We start from the raw sequence: 17,098 nt of genomic DNA, 5'->3' as shown, positions 1-17,098 counted from the left end.
TGACTAATGAAGCTCCTCTGGACGGAGCTCCGGGATGTGGCCTATGTGTCTCTGTTTCTGATCAATGTGTCCCAGTGGACCAGAGAAAGGTCTCGTGAGGTTGGACCAGAGCCGGTGGCGGCGCGTTACGGCTCAATCACGCGGTAAACGTACGTAACGTAAGGAGCGATGAGGTCATACACGAGGAGGCTAGGGGCGCGAGACGGCAGCGCACGGGGAAGTTTCGGTCCACAGACCTGTCGGTGGAGGTGACGCGAGAGGCGGAGCAGCTAACCCATGTGCCAGATGTTAATAGGCCATGATTAATAAGCGAATAAAGCCAACACACGTCTTTTAGAGGCAGAAGTCCACCGGCTGAAGGACGCTATGGAAGTGGAGAACCAGAACGCGGTGAGTGGACGGAGTATGGAGCTAGCATAGAAGTCTTATTGTAGCTAACTCTAAGTTATAGTCATTTCAACGTAAATAACGTTTAGTTACAAAAGTCAGGGTGGCTCCGAGCCAAGTTTACTCAAATGAACGGTAACCAAGCATGAAAATGTTAGCTAACGCTAACTTGCTGTGTGAAGTTAAGAGGTTCAACCTGCTGGATAACGTTAGCCAGGGACGTAGGGTTAGGGTTAGGGTTAGGGTTAGGGTTAGCTAGCCAACTGAAGAGGGAAACTTTAAAGAGGTTTAGAAGTCATTCTGTTTTTGTAAAGTTGGAGACTTTTGGACAGAAAATATTCAGGGTCATATGCTATTGTTCATGTTGGAGAAAGCCTGCAAATAAGCTACAGAAGTTAGTTTATTCTAGTAAAATACGCTGCACATTTTTTCATAAGTGATTTTTTTTTAATTTCTTTTTTTTAATTATTGGTGGTTGATACTCGTTTATTAAATGCCATTGTTTACCGATGTTTTCCATTTACATCTAAGTTGAAACAGTGTACACGAATCTGTTAACTTTGGCCATGTTGGAAGAGTTACTGTTGATTTCATCTACTGGCTGCAGGTGCATCAACTTTGCCTGACTTAAAAGACTCAAATCTATTGTTTATTATCTTGTTTGTTGGACTTCAATGAGTGATACTATGAAGTACCTGTTAATGGTTTCACCCCCTGTTTTTTTTTTTTTTTTGTTGGTTTGTGGTTCACTGCTTTACTCTGGTGATTTTTCTTTTGATCTTGTATCAAGTAAAAACAAAGCTGAGTGTCCTCCAGTTTTAAAACTCTTTGTGTACATAAAAATGGGATTTAGTGCTCCTCATACACTAAATCCTGCTTGCTGTCCAACAAGGACAGGTGGTGTAGTTTCTAACTGGCTTAGAACTGGACCATGATGCCTTGCCATTTTTCTTTTATTCAAGTCCACATCCTGCTGTCCATCCCAGAACAGCAGCAGCTCCTCCACCCCTGATGTTTTACCTCCAGAAAACCATGATGACAGCCTGACCCACCGCTTTGGCACTGTTATCCCCAATCGGATTTTTGTCGGGGGGATTGACTACAAGGTGAGAGCTGAAGACGTGCACTGGCAGAGTGCATATTTGGGCATGCATCTGGAGTCCTGGCCACACTGCATGCGTCTGCAGCATGTCTGTGCGAGAGCAGCAAAACACAAATTAAGTCAAAGTCAGGTCAGATGAGAATGAACATAATTCATAGGAGGCCTACTGTTACTCAACTGTAATTCCAAAATTCTCCATTAATGGCTTTTATACCAATGTCTGCAGATGCTAAACATTTTCGTAATCAAAAATAATATCTACTAATGTGCTGTGTCATCCCTATCTCCACTTCCTGCCACCTCTCTACCAGGGATGTCCCTGGCAATCCATTTTGCTGTTGATTAAATTAAAATGTAAATGTAGGCTAGTCGGCTAGTCTAAAAGTAATTCAATGCTAAAAAAAACTGATCACAATTTAAAGACTAAATACACAAACCGCACACACACACACACAGCCAGGCTTCACAAGTTACTGTTATTTTCCTCAGTATATGTGACAGCTGTTTTATAATGTGATCACCAGTTTGTAGTTACTCAATGTCGTCATAACCTACCATACTATTTTCGAGTATTTTCTTTTCAACTCCAGTTTCACCATCCTCCTTCCCTTGAAAAGTGTAATGTCTAACAGATGTCTCTTGCTGGGGCTGCAGCCCAGCTGGTGGCTGCATAAAGACAACGTTAACCAATGTAGTACATTAATAAAAATGAGTTTAACTGACTAGTATTTCTGTTGTCGACTAGTAAGATGAGTAACGTATAACCAACTAGTTGACTAATCAGGCACTCTCTACTGGCTAATAAAGGCATAAAATCCCAGCAGAAATTTGTTTAGTTTTTCTCTGTCAAGACCACACACATACACACTTCAGCGATCCAAATATTGCATAATTTACATAATCTACCATTTAATTAAAATGTTTCCTATTAATTCTGCAGTAAAAGTAACACATCAAGTGTCGTTCATAAGAAGGCCTGGGCGTGGATTTTTGGCTTCCAACTATTATGAAAACAAGATAATCGAGATAAAGCGATTATTGTGCCTCATTCAGTTTCACACCTTACAGTTGTTTGCCTTAGCCCCTCCCCACCTAAACCCACTCTCAACCAGGCTGTGGCATGTTTAGTTCAGCTCAAGCCAAGATGACAGAGAGCTTTTGGCCGTATTCACACCGAATCACGCATTGTAGGGATCAGCCCATGGCTATACGAGGTTGTGGCTGTGCAACTGCTGTGAAAATACAGAAAATAACATTTATTTCTCTGATTCACAGGCTTCCACCACTCCCCACCCTCCCTATGCTACTTGACCAGCACTGAAAATATCACATGCAACAAACGCACACATACTGTATGTAGTGAACTTATGTTGGGTGAGCAGGCAGAGACACACTATGGCAGTCCCAGAACCTCGTTCAAATAAGTTGGAGAGGCAAAGTATATCACAGCTTGCAGTGTATGTAAAAATAAATTAATAAATAAAAAACTTCAGATGCACCACACAGATAACACTGAATAAAAGGACATGGTGAGGACCATGATGCCGCTGGACATATTTTGTGTTTTAGTTGAATTATATCTAAAGTTCACAGTCAAAGACACATTTAAACACTTTTTTTTATTTTTTTTATTTTTTTTTATTGAAAAAAGTTCAATAAATAGAAGTTTCCAAAGTCAATGAGTAAACCTATTAAATAATCTTGATTATGATTTTTGCTATAAATGATCAGCCCTATTCAGCAATCAATTGTTTCTTGGCTTTGTCTCATTTAAGTTAGTCAGTGCCATTCCCTCCAGAGTTTTTCACTTAGTGCTGTTGCCGACTCTTTTGAACACTCTATGATTCACTGTACATTTTGTGTAAAATCTGCAGTATAGCTATCATTGTTAGGATGGATTTAAATGTCCTCCTGGTTGTACAAAACCCTACTAACTGAAACTAATAATTGTGGAGAAGATCACCAAACCACTGTACATTCTTTTGGAGTGATGGCATTCAAATGCGTGTGTGTTTTGTGAAGGTCAATGAAAGCGACCTGAGACGAGTCTTCTCCCAACATGGTGCAGTAAAAGAGGTGAAGATTGTGATAGATCGCTCAGGAATGTCAAAGGGGTGAGTTAACAGCGTCATTCCTGTCATACAGATGTACAGTTAGTGATTGAACAATAATGCATGAAGTCGTGACTTTCCTTTGACTTTGAGCATCATTTACTGTTAAAGCATAGGTTGTCTTTATTCTGTCTTTGAACAGATATGGGTTTGTTACATTTGAAACCCAAGAAGACGCACTGAAAATCCTTCATGATGTAAGTAAAGCAGACCTTCAAAGTATCTTGCACCTCAACTTAAGGTACATCTATTAATGTTGATCTACTGGACTATATTGTCTAATGTAGCGCCTATTCCCTCAACTGCTATATTAAAGGTTAATGGAATCTGTTTCAAAGACAAGAAGCTCAGCATTGGTCAGGCTGTCCGCAAGCAGCAAGCTTCAGGACAAAGTAAGTAACAGTATAAAATGGAAGGTGCTTTGACTTACGGCTGAATTGCTTCAAGTGAATTTGCCACAGTTTCAAAATGCTAAGGTAGCTTTTTACCAGTCCAGGGCCGGTTGTTACTGAACAAAAAGGTGACTGATGATGATGATGATGTTGTTTCTGAAGGGTTTTAAATACCCAGTAATAGGCACAGGGTCACTGTGGTGTTCTTCCTTCTCCAGATAAGAGCTCCCGTTTGGGCTGCACTGACTCTGCCATGCCTCTGCCGGTGTCCTGTGGCAGCCTGTACCACACCACGTCCACAGGCTATCCGTACACCTACCACAATGGAGTGGCCTACTTCCACTGCCCCAACATGAAACCTCCTGCCCACCATTGGCCCGTCAGTTCTCACTGATATCACACCCACGTAACACTGACTTCAATATTAAACAGCTGATTATTTAAAAACCTGCTTGACATTTCAAGTCTTACATTAGTTAACACCAACCATTCGTATTAAAAACTTGCCAAAATGAATTTCTCAGTGAAAAGATCCACTAATGTGACGTATCATTTACCACAGACTAACGATTTATTAATGCTGGTTGACCTTGCTGTTCGGTAGTTCTTACATGGCAACATCCAATCAGCTGCAACACCGCGCCGGAATGCCATATTGTGGCCAGGGTGCACTGGCCAAATGGCTAGTGAATGGTCAAGAACATTTGCATATTTCACCAGAATTTTGTTGGTGGCTAGTGCTAGTTTTGTGCCCCGATTCTGGTAGACTCGTACCAAGGCAGCTGGTCTAGAAAGAGTTTGAGTTTTTTGTTTGTTTTTAGCTTAATAAAAGAAATGGAAATAAGTATCAGACAGAGCTACACTAGCTTGGTGTCCCTTTTTTGAAGTGGTTGACTATATAACCGTCACGTCAGTGTTAGTGATAAACTACATTTTATACTCTGTTTAGTAATAATTTTAACTAGGCCTGCAATTAATGATTTTCATTATCAATTCTGTTGATTATTTTAATAATTGTTCTATAAAAAGGAAAAACGCCTGTTACAATTTCTTGTAACACAGCAGTTTTCAAACAGCTTGTTTTTCTGTATCTCCAAAATGATCAATATGCTAAGAAAAAGAAAAAACAGCAAATTGTCACAACTGAGCTGCTGCTACTTAAGAATGTTTGATATTTTTGCTTGAAAAATGAAAATTAATTTTTATCAAAATAGTTGATCAAAAAATAAAATAATTGCACTAAGGACCCAAACCTTTAGCCAGATAAAGCCAACACATTTGCTGCCTTGGTATGCATCCCAACAGATCTTTTGATCCATGTTTCAAGGCTGAATACATCATAACAGGTTGTCCCACTCTGAAAGTGTCTCTAAATTAAATTGGAGCCGCTGGTAAATAGGGTTATATTAATGTATTGACAAGACAAATAGGCAGTGACTAGCATATTAAGGTCATTACTGGTCTCACAGTCTTCACAATGTTTTTTTAAAAAAAATTACTGCAATTTATTGGGTAGCGCAGTTGGTAAAGACAGAATGTTTGACAGACCACAGACGTGTGAGTGTGAGCACTACAGAGTGTGATTTGTGTCTATTTATTCTCCAGCGGCCTGCTCCTCCAGTGATGCTTCCTCCATCCCATCAGCCTGTCTACCAGCAACCAGCCTATCACCACTACCAGGTCAGCTCAGCCCTTTAGCAATCCATTCATTTCTCACCATCTCACTATGTAGCAAGTACAGCAGGGGTTTGAACTATTTAAGTCTGCTGTCTTGTTACCTCCCCCTCTCCCCAGTGTGTCCCAAACCAGTATCAGTGGAATGTCGTCCAGGTAGGCAAAATGAAGCCATTACGGATTTTATTTCAGGAGAATTTGGCCAGTTGTTCAGCTGTTACTGTTTTGTTGTTCAGCCGCCGATGCCCTCCAGTCCAGTCGTGTACTCCCAGCAGTCAGAATATCTGTACCAGCCCACCAACGGAGGCTCCCTCCAGCCTCCTCTGCCTGTCATGGAGGACGTCACACCGGAGGTATAAACTCAACAAGAAAAATCCAAACACAACCACAGCCATGAAAAGAGTTGGAATATTATTGCTGCATGTTTGTTTAATCATGAATCTGCTCCCACAAGTAATTTGCTCTTTTAACTGCTTGGATATTTATATACTCATGTTATAGAATTGATATGATTTTTAAGAGCTAGAAAATGTTTATATTTCATTTTCCAGCTTTTAAACTTGTTTCCTTCCTGCTTTTTTGAATGTGTCCACACTGTTTCATTGTGATTCTGCTGGTTATATGGGTGTTCAGTAAACGTGTTCTGAACTGGAGCTCACTTTAGTCTGTTTTTGTACTTCTGCAGTTCATAGATCCCATGGGGCAGCAGGTTTACCCACTGTACCCTCAGAGAGCTGAAGGAATGGCACCCATTGTTCTGCAACACAACCCTGGAAAGGTAAAAGGCTGTTTTTAGCTTTGACTGTGAATTTATCAATTAAATAAGCTTTCACTACAATGACAGCATCACCAAGTCTGCCTAGCTTCTATTGTAAAGACAATCAAGAGTTAATGATGGAAATCTTGTACTAATAGAACAGTAGTGTGTTAACTGAAATACAAGGCTGGGTGTTGGAATCCAAATGAAAGCGTTTGGAATTCATGTCTTTAGGACTGGACCACTGTTTCTCTGTTTCTGTCAACTCTTTCAATGTTTGTGTGTTCCTCTTATTTCTGCAAACCTTTACTGAGTTTCTTTTCTCCGCAGAATCCGATGTTTCCGCACTCTCAGGTCCATCTGAAGCAGAGGTACCACCGATACATGGACCACAAGGACTATCACTACCTGCCAGACGCAACAGAGCCACCAGACACCTCCGCGCTTCATGCTTCTCAACCTTTCATGTAGACTAAACCCACAGACAGCTTCACAGAGGGAAAAACTCCCACACACTGCACCGCAACCACTCATGGCAGTTCAGTCCCTTCCTCTTCCTTCTCCGTGGATTTAACTCACATAATCTCTCAACTGTTTAACCTGTGCCTTACAACATAATGCAGTATGTTTCATGACGTGATTTTGTAGCCTCTTCGTTGAGATGATCATTTTGTCTGTTGCACTTGTTCCCACCAACTCACTACAACGAAGGTAAGCTCTCAGGACTCACTAGACTCCCAGCGCAGCACTCAGATCTGTTTCTGTTAAGGATGCACCGATTGGGGAAATTCTAGACTGATGGTAATGTTTGAAATCCCAATTTGGCTGTTAGCCGACGCTGATATTGATGTTGGGTTTTTTTTGTTATTTATTTGCCCTTTGGGTAAACTAAAGATGAGCATCTCTGCCTTTGTGCAACTCAATATATTTCTTTTCTCATCCAAGATCAGCTGAACAGCAGCTCACTGTCGGTGCTGCTACATGGAGAACATGGAGGTATTTGAGTGCAATTTCTGCCAGTGCTGGAAAACGGAGGTGATTATTTCTCCAATGTCCAAATTGAAAATAACGAAACATTTTAACTAGCGCAACACTTTTGCGATGTGCATATTTTTGCATACTTAGTTTCTGTATAAATGGTTTAATACCATTGGATGATTGACGTTGACATTAGTGTCTCACACTGTATACTGTTCCTTCCAATATTTAGTGGCTGCGCTTAATTTCTTCTCAATTAACACAAACTTAAGGGTGAGTTTTTCAATAAGTCAAACATTAACTAGTTTTTATGTTTTTTAGTAACTAGCCGACGACTGAACAATACATCTTGAATCTCCAAAAATTCCAATTTACACACAATTAACAAAACTGTGGTCTTCAGAGTCAGATTGTATTATCTGTGACAGGAAATGGCTACAGGGATCTTTGTGCAAATATCAAAATGAATTTAGAAAATCTTATATTTAAATACGGTCAACGGTCTTGAATTTGTGGTCTGATTTTTTTATTTTATTAGATTTGTTTTAATGTACAAAAACAATTCAAACACTTGAACCTAAAACTAGGCTAAAGTCAGTGAACGGCATTGCTATGTTGTTGCAACAGAAATGTCCTAGCTACATGCACACAAGCACCATGATGAAGCTGAGAATATCAAAGATCTTACCATGTCAACTCTTTCTTCACCTTACTGTGCGAAGAAGCAGTGCTTTACATCCTTTGCGGCTCAGTGATCATTTATTCGGAAGGATATGTAAAAAGTAGAACTATTGAATTTACATTACAGCGTAGTTTAAGGCTCCTTGAGCTGAGTCAGTCCGAACAGTATTGGAATGCTCTGAATGAGCTGCTGCGTCTTGTTGCCTCTGCTCAGCTTTATCAGTGCTGGGACCTTTCAGGATCCTCTGATCCACTGTCTGGTCCTCAGCATGTTTTTCAGTATGATGATGTGGAGAAATGTCTACAGGGTTGTTACCAGACTGGCCTGTGTTCAATAATTTAGAACTAGCAAGAGGCAGCTATGTTCAAACAGTACAGACTTAACAGCAACATGACAATTTAGTATATTCTACAGAAGGCAGACTTACTGTTGGATGTAAAAGTACATATTTAGCAGTTTTTGACCTTTTTCACAGCAGCCATTTTGACATGAAATAATAGGGTAAATACAGGTCCTACCAGTGATGGTAATTAAGGTTCTGTTCCATTCAGATCAGTCATGGTGCTGTCATTGTGCATGTTGGCTCACTGGAAAGGCTCTGCTACTCTAAATGGAACAGGACTTTGATTAGTATCATTTACCTACTATTTCATGTCAAAATGGCTGCAGTGAAAAAGGTCTATTACTCCTTTTTTACGTAGTAGTTTTGTATATCAGAAATCATATTTGTATATGTGGAAGTTTGCTTAAGACAACAATCCGTAAGGAGCATTAAAGATATTTTGAGTAATAATAAATCTGCAGGTTTGCATTTCTACACATGCAGGGACAGACTTGTAATGAAAGAAAATGTTAAGAGCGACTCCACCTCAAGGTAGTAGGGCTTTGCTAGCACCCTGCTTTTAAAGTGGCTCACCCAGATTTAGTCATTATTTCGGACAAGAAAATCCACTGGATTTGACCTTCAAGTGTTCTCTCAATTGTCTTTTTACTTTTTAAATGCACAAAATGTATTGGGATGGATCAATTTGTCACTGCACTCTCAGAACCTGACTGCAGATTGATTAAATCTTGTTTTCTTTTTTTGTGTATGCTTGCTCAGTAGTTTTGTAATTCAGTAACTTTTTAGACAAGGACCATTTTCTCAGAGCTCATGTGTTTCATGTCAGTGTAAATTAGTTGGTCAGTAACGTTATAAAAGTTCAGATTGTGCTCATGTTCTGTAGTTACAGGTTATGATCAGTTTCCAGATGTTTAAACCAGCAACATCAATAATATCACATTTAAATATAGATTTTATTACACATTAGACAATTTTTTTACTCGATGCTAATGCTTTAATTCCCCTGTCATATTTGTTCAGTTTGAATTATTTGTGCTAATAATTTCAGTAAAATGTACCCCAAAAAAAGAAATGTATTTTAAAATCTGCAGGAATCCATTTGAGTTTTTCAGAGTGCTTTTGATGTTGCTGTTTGTCTTCTTGTATTTTCAACTCCACTGATTTTGTCTTTGTCACACTAAAAATAACCTAAAATATTTTTGTAATTTGTTTTATGAAAGAGATATGCAGTATTACAGAGCTAAGTAAGTACCGCACATTTCACATGACCACCGATCGCCCGCTATGTTTTACCATTATTTTAGTTGAGTGTGTTTCCCGTTCTTGAATGGAAATAAACGTTTCCCTTGGTGTAGTGGCTGTGTTCTGCGTTCATATGCAACAATACTGCATTATTAATTGATTGTATGTCAGTGAATGTTAACCAGTGGATGCCTGAAAGGAAAGAAAGTTTAACAATCTCAAATTACAGCATGTTTTGATTGATTTGAAGAAAATCTGAAATGTACATTATCTAATTAGGTATTTTCTTTTAGGGAGTACTCTTTGTACTATTGGATTTCAATAAAGATTGGGGGACTCACATGAGACAAATTTTAGAGGGTGGTCAAATTCAAACCAGCATAGTCCAAGATATCTTTCGTTTCTGGGCCATGTTACAGAAACACTACTACATTTCCCATAAAACAACTTGATAGCATCTCTTAAGCAACCCCACAAGCAAACCACGGACCAGTTTATAACGCAGGCTTCTGTTAGAAATACTACTTCCCCAAGCCAAAATATGACATCATTAGGGGTTTTTGACTAGAGTTAAATTATAAAACCTGTGGAGTTTAACACTGATGCAACAATGCAACAATCCTATGGTATAATAAGAGTGAGGGGGCAATAATGTGCCAGCCTGGGCCGTGGGCATTGATGAATCAGGGGTTTTATCTGAATGGGATCAAGACCTTGGCAGGGTGGCAAATGCACCAAATGCCGGCTCATTAGAATGACAAAAGAGTGAATTGGATTGAGGTTTTTAAAACAGCCATGTGTCTCTGTGTCAGCTGTCTGTGTGCAGGATGAACGTTATACTGTTTAGAATGATTTTTCAGCAGAGGTAGTGTTAAGATTTGAAAGCAACCTTTCAGATGTGTGTAATGTTGGACTGTAATGCACAATATTAGCCTCTAATACACCCAAAAAATGTACCTCAAAAACTATATCAAATTTAAAATGGGCTACCAAATGATGTGTAAAACCTTTTTTCTGATTTAATTAACAGCAACAGATGCTAATCTTGTACAAGCACCCCGAAATTTCCTGTGACATCAATACATTCTGGGGGCCCCTGAAAACACCTCACTTAGGGCCCATGCTTTATTGTACTTTATTACCATTTATTAAACTGAGGAGTGGGGTCCATCTGCCGTGCATTTGTGTGCTTCTATATAATGTACCATTACTGCTCTCCCACACAATCAAGAAAAAATGATCATTTGAAACAAATATACCCAACAAAAAGTTATGTTCGTACGGAAGCGTATCGCAGTCGCTTGAAAAATTCTGAAAAATGTCTGCACCTGGACGCGGGTGGAGTTTATAATAATGCACTGCAGTGAGGATACAGGCTTTTCATAGAGACAGGAGTATGATGCAGATTTATCTGTTACTTAGGGAGACCATACGTTTCATTGATAAACCACAAAAATGTCGAGTAATATTAGTGCCTGTTCTCAGCTGTTCTCCTGTGTCCACACACACAGGAGAACAGCGGCGAATAGGTACCAGAGAGTGAAGAATAGAGCCCTTGCTGGAGGCTGGATACAGGATTTGGGTTAGACTTAGGGGGGCTGAGAGCTGGCCCTTGGCATCAAGAGGTATCCTGTTAATCTGGAAAAAAAGCAGAATTGTTTTTTCAAGTGAATGCATTACGCCTCCGTACATTAAAGCTTTAATTAATAATTATTAGTATACTTAACATGCTGACTGCACACCTATTACTATTATTATTATTATTATTATTATTATTATTATTAATAATAATAATAGTAATAGTAATAATCATAATTCGTTCAACTAGATGAGGAAAGTTTAAATGTACCACTCAAATAACAGGTTTACAGTTTTAGATTTGTGTTCTGGTTCTGAATCCCCGCAGTATATGTGCAGAAAATGGAGACAATTCTCTGTTAAGCCTCTCTAATTGAATGTTGTTGCTGCATCTTTCAGAAGCTGCATCTATATAAAGTTTTTAATAAATTCCGTGCAGCACCAGAGAGCTCACATACAAGGCACATACAGAGAAACACTTTGTTACTTTATTTTATTTACATTCAATTATTTGTTTTTGGTAGTTTAATGTAAAATTTGGGTTTTTCTGTGTTGCAAAATTAAAATGGCTTATATGCTGTGGTGCACTTGCCACCAATCCAAAGTGGTTGACATGTACGACATTATTTTCATTGGTTCACTAAAAAATATTGATAACTGTGCACAAAAGCACAACCAGCCTGATTAAATTAGTTAAACTAGTTAAACTAATTTAGCTGCTCTGCACCCCGTGGCCACCAGGGGTCGAGAGAGAGAGAGAGAGAGAGAGAGAGAGAATGCAATATATATACACACAAAATATATAATGTACATATATATATACATACACGAGATATGATCTATAGCATATGTATAATAGATACTTGACTATACAAGAAAGATATACAATAAATAATATAAATATAAATACGTAAATAGAAATGTGAAAAAAAGATGAGAAGCTTGTATAAATATGATATATAATAGTAGTCAGTCTGTTGGCTTCCTGCCTTGATGCCCGCACCCCAGGACACCGCAGCAAAGAAGATGGTGCTCGCCACAGACTGATAGAACATCTGCAACATCCTGTTGCAGACATTGAAGAACCTGAGCCTCCTCAGGAAGTAAAGCCGGCTCAGGCCCTTCTTGTAAATGGCCTGTATTTGTGGACCAGTCCAGTTTATTGTCTAGTGTGACATCCAAGTACTTATATGCCGACATCATATCCACATCGGTCCCGCCGATGCTGACAGGAGAGGGCAGGGGCTTGTTCCTCCTAAAATCCACCACCATCTCCTTTGTCTTTGCCACATTCAGCTGCAGGTGGTTCTCCCCACACCACTTCACAAAGCGATCAACTAGGTCCCTGTACTCAGCCTCCCCTCTGCCCTCCACACCATAGCTGTATCATTAGAGTATTTTTGCAGATGACAGGACTCAGTGCAGTACTTAAAGTCTGCAGTGTAGGTGGTGAAGAGGAAGGGAGACAGTACAGTTCCCTGGGGGGCCTCGATGTTACTAATCAGATGGTCAGACACACAGTTCTTTAATTTCACAAACTGCGGTCTGCCCGTCAGATAGTCATCGAACCAAGTGATGAGGGGAGCACCCACCTGCGTGTTCTCCAGTTTGGCCTTCAGCAGTCTGGGCTGGATGGTGTTGAAGGCGCTGGAGAAGTCGAAGAAAATGACGTGGACTGAGGAGTTGGGTCTGTCCACTGAGGAGTAAGCCTTCTGCAGTGGGTAGATCATGGCATCATCAACCCCCACATGGGGCTGATATGCAAACTGCAGGGGGTCTTGCTATGCGCACACTAATGGTCTGAGGAATGAGAAACAGATGAGCATTATTACACAAGTTCCCTAATTGGTTGTCTATTTATGATTTTGGGATTGTTTTGTTTTTTTCTTTATCTGAAAGAATCCCATAGAGCAATAATTTGCAGCTCCTTAAGTTTTTATGTACAATTAATATCCTCATACATGGTGGGATGGTGGGGGGGCAGGGGCGGTTATGGAATCTTTCTGAATGAAAAGGACACAGATAACGCCGGTTGTTTTGCTGATACTGTGAGCATTGACCCCTGGGTCACTAGCGCCCTGTGGTGTTTTGATCAATAGTGATGAACATGTGAAAAGAGGACAACAATAACTCATCATCACCAGTGCGTCACTATACATAAACAGGTAGGTTTTATAAACACCAATCTGGATGACAATACTTTATGCTGTGCCATCACACAGCTACTTAATATAAAAGGACAGCGGCACAACGAGCGTCTATTGAGCGCCAGTTCGTCCCCCACTGATATAACAATGGGAAAGGTGAGTTTATTATGTGTCGCTACTGAAAATACAGAATGAAAATGTGTAAGCCCAATGTTTTTTAATATAGTGGGAGTTGTTAATTAATGAGGGCTTTGACCAACATTTGCAGATCATATTCTACGAGGACAGAAATTTCCAAGGTCGGCACCATGAGTCCACGAGCGACTGTGCCGACCTTCACCCCTACTTCAACCGCTGCAACTCCATCCGGGTGGAGAGCGGCTGCTTCATGGTGTATGAGAGACCCCACTATTTGGGCCACCAGTACTTCCTCCGCAGGGGGGAGTACTCTGACAACCAGCGCTTGATTGGAATCAACGACTGCATCCGCTCCTGCCGCATGATTCCCATGGTAAGCCTGAGATGGTATGAAAAAGGTATCAACGCAATCAATTAGGAAAAAAGGACTGATCCGTGTGGACACTGATTTACTGCAGTATAAAAGCAACAGGTCAGGGAAAGAACACCTATAATACTTGCAATCAAACTCAAGTGTTATCAAGCAGTATAACAGAAAAAACGAGTCAAACAGTAAAACAGAATCTTAACATTTGACCCTACTACCTTTATTTTAAGGCTTAACTAGAGAAAGAGCATGCAAGACTATCTGAAAACAATGTTCAAAGTACATTTATCAGTTGTACTAATATGTATCAGTTCATACACACTCTGTAAGAAAACTCATTAATAATGGCCTTTTATGAAATTGAAAAGTAATTCATTATATAAAACCAAGTCAGTCAAATCTGAAATGCAACAATAAACTTTGCATGAGCTAAACAAACGGATAAAAGATGAAAATGTATGATACAGTGGATGGCATTGACAAATTAACAGTCTAAGACTAGTTTGATAAACTTTTTGGAACATAAATCCTCAACTTCCCCAAAGCAAAAGCATCCTTCTGAGCTGGTAGAAGATGAAATAGATTTAGCACACTCATATGACTCAGCTTGGTTGAACTCCTCCCATTTGGTACTTTTGGTATGTGAATTAAAAGAAACTTCTGGTCAATACTGCTTTTGCAAAAAATTCTTGGTGTAACTATTTGTTAAACTGCAGATAAGTAGGTGAGGATTAACGCTTCATAACTATTCAGGGCTACTTTTTATGCTCACAATCACAAACTGCTACTGTATAGCACAGTAAAGTTAGACAAAACATACACTTATTGACTTTTAAATGTTCTTTCTGCAGCACCGTGGTTCCTACAAAATAAAACTGCATGAGCGTCCAGACATGGGCGGTCAAATGCACGAGGTGAGCGACGATTGCCCCAACGTCCAGGACCGCTTCCATATGTCTGACATTAACTCGTGCAATGTGGTTGACGGCCACTGGCTGCTCTACGACCAGCCCAACTACAAGGGAAGAACCTACTATCTGAGACCCGGCGAATACCGCAGATACAGCGACTGGGGCGGCGCCAGTCCAAGGATCGGCTCGCTCAGGCGAATCACTGACTTTAACTAGAAGTCTTCCAAATCTTCTTCCTCTCTCTGTTCTCAATAAACATGCTGGGCTTAAACTGTGTGGATGTGTGTCTCTGTATCTAAAACATGAAAACGGTGTGTTGCCATCATGCATCATGAAATCGTGGTATCAGCTTAGAACAATTGTCTGAACTCTTGCTGCTTACTCCACTTAAAAACTCAAGCAATGAGATCCAATTTGTCACTCTGCAAACATTTAAACTCAAACAGCCTCAAGAACACATAAGAAGCCGTTAACAAAAGTGTTTATTGGATAGATTTATTGACAGAACTTCACATAAACAGTGTCTGGACATCAGCTTTTCTCACATAGTGATACGTTTGATGGATCCCACCCTAGAACTCATGCCTCCCCACTCATTAAACCTCCTGTATTCACCGGGGCGCATCAGATACTGTCGTCCCCTGTAATTGGGATGCTCGTAGAAGATCCAGTAACCGTCCATCACTTTGCAGGAGTAGATGTCGTTCCAATGGAAGCGTTCGTGCAGGGAAGGACAGTCATCGGTCAGCTCCATCATCTGGCCTCCAAACTCTGGGCGTTCGTAAATCATCATTTTGTGAGAGCCTTGGTGCTGCAGAAAAGACAAGGCGATCTATTAACCTCTAGAGCAGTGAAGGATGATCAAAAGACACCTATTGTAAGGTGATGCCTGCTGGAACCGACTGAGGCTTACCGCAGGGATCATACGGCAGGATCGCACACAGTCGTTGAATCCCATCCAGCGCTGGTAGTCTGGATAGTCGCCCCGCCTCAGGAAGTACTGGTAGCCCATGTAGTTGGGTCTCTCATAGACCATCCAATCACCGCTGTCCACTCTAATGGAGTTGCAGCGGCTGAAGTGGGAATGCAAGTCAGAGCATTCGCTGCTGCACTCATAGGAGCGACCCTGGAAGTTCTTGTCCTCGTAGAAGATGATCTGGAAAGATCAATCGAGCGATTTTCAAAAATGTGGATAATGCTAGCTCAAACGAAGAGAAATGTGCATACTATACCAGGTGGAAAAAGGGCTTCCAGTTCCCCGACTTCGGCTGATTAATCCAAGCAGGTATACAGAAGCACAAAAGACACACAGCAAAACAAGCAGCCTTACCTTGCCCATTGTGTCGGCTAACCGTCATCACACTAGCAGCAGCCGTGGGCTCCATGCTGCCTTTATAACCCAGGGATGACCCATGTCATTGTGATTCAGAACAATGACCGGGCTCGTCAGCTCTTTCTCACAGAACAAAATTTCCTTTTGTTTTGTGTGGTCAATGAAGCAAATCAGCTGTTTTCCTTTGAGCAGAGGCTTCCCTTTCAATTTGCCCTGGTTTATAGAGGACTAATACAGTCTATAAATAATAATAACAAATTAAATGTAAATCAATAAATCTCCAAACATGCATATTGACTACAATGGAAATATTTGTCATTCTGAAAACATTTTTTTTTATTTTGCCATCTCCAATTTACATCAATCTTTATCTTACCACAGTATGGTAACACAACAAAACACATTATACATCTAAATCCAAAATCCAATTTATGTCATTAATGCAGATGATTGTGGTACAGTGCATACAGTAGAAACTCAGAGGTGGCAAAAGTACACAGATTATTTATATAAGTATAAGTACAGATAAAAAGTACAGGGTCTGAAATGTATTCAGAGAATAAAAGTAAAAAGTACTCTCGGTTTCTCTGAAGGACATTTCTGGACTGTTTCTGTGCAAAGCTAACTGAAACGTCTGTCATAATGTAGCAATGCCCCAAAGATGCCACAATGCTGGTCCTTTATATTTGAGATCAACATTTGAAATTACTGGAGCACAACATTTTAAATTTAACACTCTGCTGGAGGGAATATTCAACATGTTGCTGCTTCCTGAAGTCCTGTCCAGTAAACACAACCACTGCCTTGCCTCAGTGCACAGCAGCAGCTTTTATATGATTTACACTTCAGACTGTTACAATGTTCACAGCAGCACAACAACTTGTTTTACTTACTCGTTCTTTCAGTTTTGTTTTTGTTCCCCCTCCCCCATATTGTGATATTCACTATTGACTGAG

General features: G+C 40.2%; 3 protein-coding genes across 3 annotated transcripts; 2 read left to right on the top strand and 1 right to left on the bottom strand.

Annotated features, from left to right (window-relative positions):
- The first annotated feature begins 279 nt into the window (after window positions 1-279).
- Window positions 280-9,780, top strand: LOC127378773 (protein boule-like). Its single transcript, XM_051428035.1, has 11 exons — window positions 280-390; window positions 1,350-1,493; window positions 3,512-3,603; window positions 3,743-3,797; window positions 3,917-3,992; window positions 4,211-4,371; window positions 5,598-5,672; window positions 5,787-5,822; window positions 5,903-6,019; window positions 6,352-6,444; window positions 6,754-9,780. The coding sequence occupies exons 1-11, from the start codon at window positions 367-369 to the stop codon at window positions 6,892-6,894; spliced, it is 1,014 nt and encodes a 337-aa protein (XP_051283995.1). The 5' UTR covers window positions 280-366; the 3' UTR covers window positions 6,895-9,780.
- Window positions 9,781-13,516: 3,736 nt separating this feature from the next.
- LOC127378779 (gamma-crystallin M2-like) lies at window positions 13,517-15,025 on the top strand. The gene is made up of 3 exons (XM_051428040.1): window positions 13,517-13,549; window positions 13,662-13,904; window positions 14,750-15,025. Exons 1-3 carry the CDS (start codon window positions 13,541-13,543, stop codon window positions 15,023-15,025), a joined length of 528 nt encoding a protein of 175 aa, XP_051284000.1. The 5' UTR covers window positions 13,517-13,540.
- Window positions 15,026-15,272: 247 nt separating this feature from the next.
- LOC127378775 (gamma-crystallin S-1-like) lies at window positions 15,273-16,176 on the bottom strand. Its single transcript, XM_051428038.1, has 3 exons — window positions 16,140-16,176; window positions 15,723-15,965; window positions 15,273-15,620 (listed from the first exon to the last, which is right to left on the bottom strand). Exons 1-3 carry the CDS (start codon window positions 16,146-16,148, stop codon window positions 15,351-15,353), a joined length of 522 nt encoding a protein of 173 aa, XP_051283998.1. The 5' UTR covers window positions 16,149-16,176; the 3' UTR covers window positions 15,273-15,350.
- Window positions 16,177-17,098: the final 922 nt, after the last annotated feature.

This window comes from Dicentrarchus labrax, unplaced genomic scaffold (genome assembly GCF_905237075.1).
Source record: "Dicentrarchus labrax unplaced genomic scaffold, dlabrax2021, whole genome shotgun sequence".
NCBI classification, from domain to species: domain Eukaryota; kingdom Metazoa; phylum Chordata; class Actinopteri; family Moronidae; genus Dicentrarchus; species Dicentrarchus labrax.
The sequence above is the reverse complement of the archived record's forward strand: the minus strand, read 5'-3'. Positions and strand labels throughout refer to the sequence as shown.

What these genes read in the sequence shown, in the direction of transcription:
- LOC127378775 (XM_051428038.1), bottom strand. An exon ending in CCTGCCGTATGATCCCTGCG is followed by an intron (nt 15,621 to 15,722) that starts GTAAGCCTCAGT and finishes TCTTTTCTGCAG; the next exon opens with CACCAAGGCTCTCACAAAAT.
- LOC127378773 (XM_051428035.1), top strand. Translation starts at nt 367, where the DNA reads ATGGAAGTGGAGAACCAGAACGCG. An exon ending in GCAGCAAGCTTCAGGACAAA is followed by an intron (nt 3,993 to 4,210) that starts GTAAGTAACAGT and finishes TTCCTTCTCCAG; the next exon opens with ATAAGAGCTCCCGTTTGGGC. An exon ending in TGGAGGACGTCACACCGGAG is followed by an intron (nt 6,020 to 6,351) that starts GTATAAACTCAA and finishes GTACTTCTGCAG; the next exon opens with TTCATAGATCCCATGGGGCA.
- LOC127378779 (XM_051428040.1), top strand. An exon ending in CCTGCCGCATGATTCCCATG is followed by an intron (nt 13,905 to 14,749) that starts GTAAGCCTGAGA and finishes TTCTTTCTGCAG; the next exon opens with CACCGTGGTTCCTACAAAAT.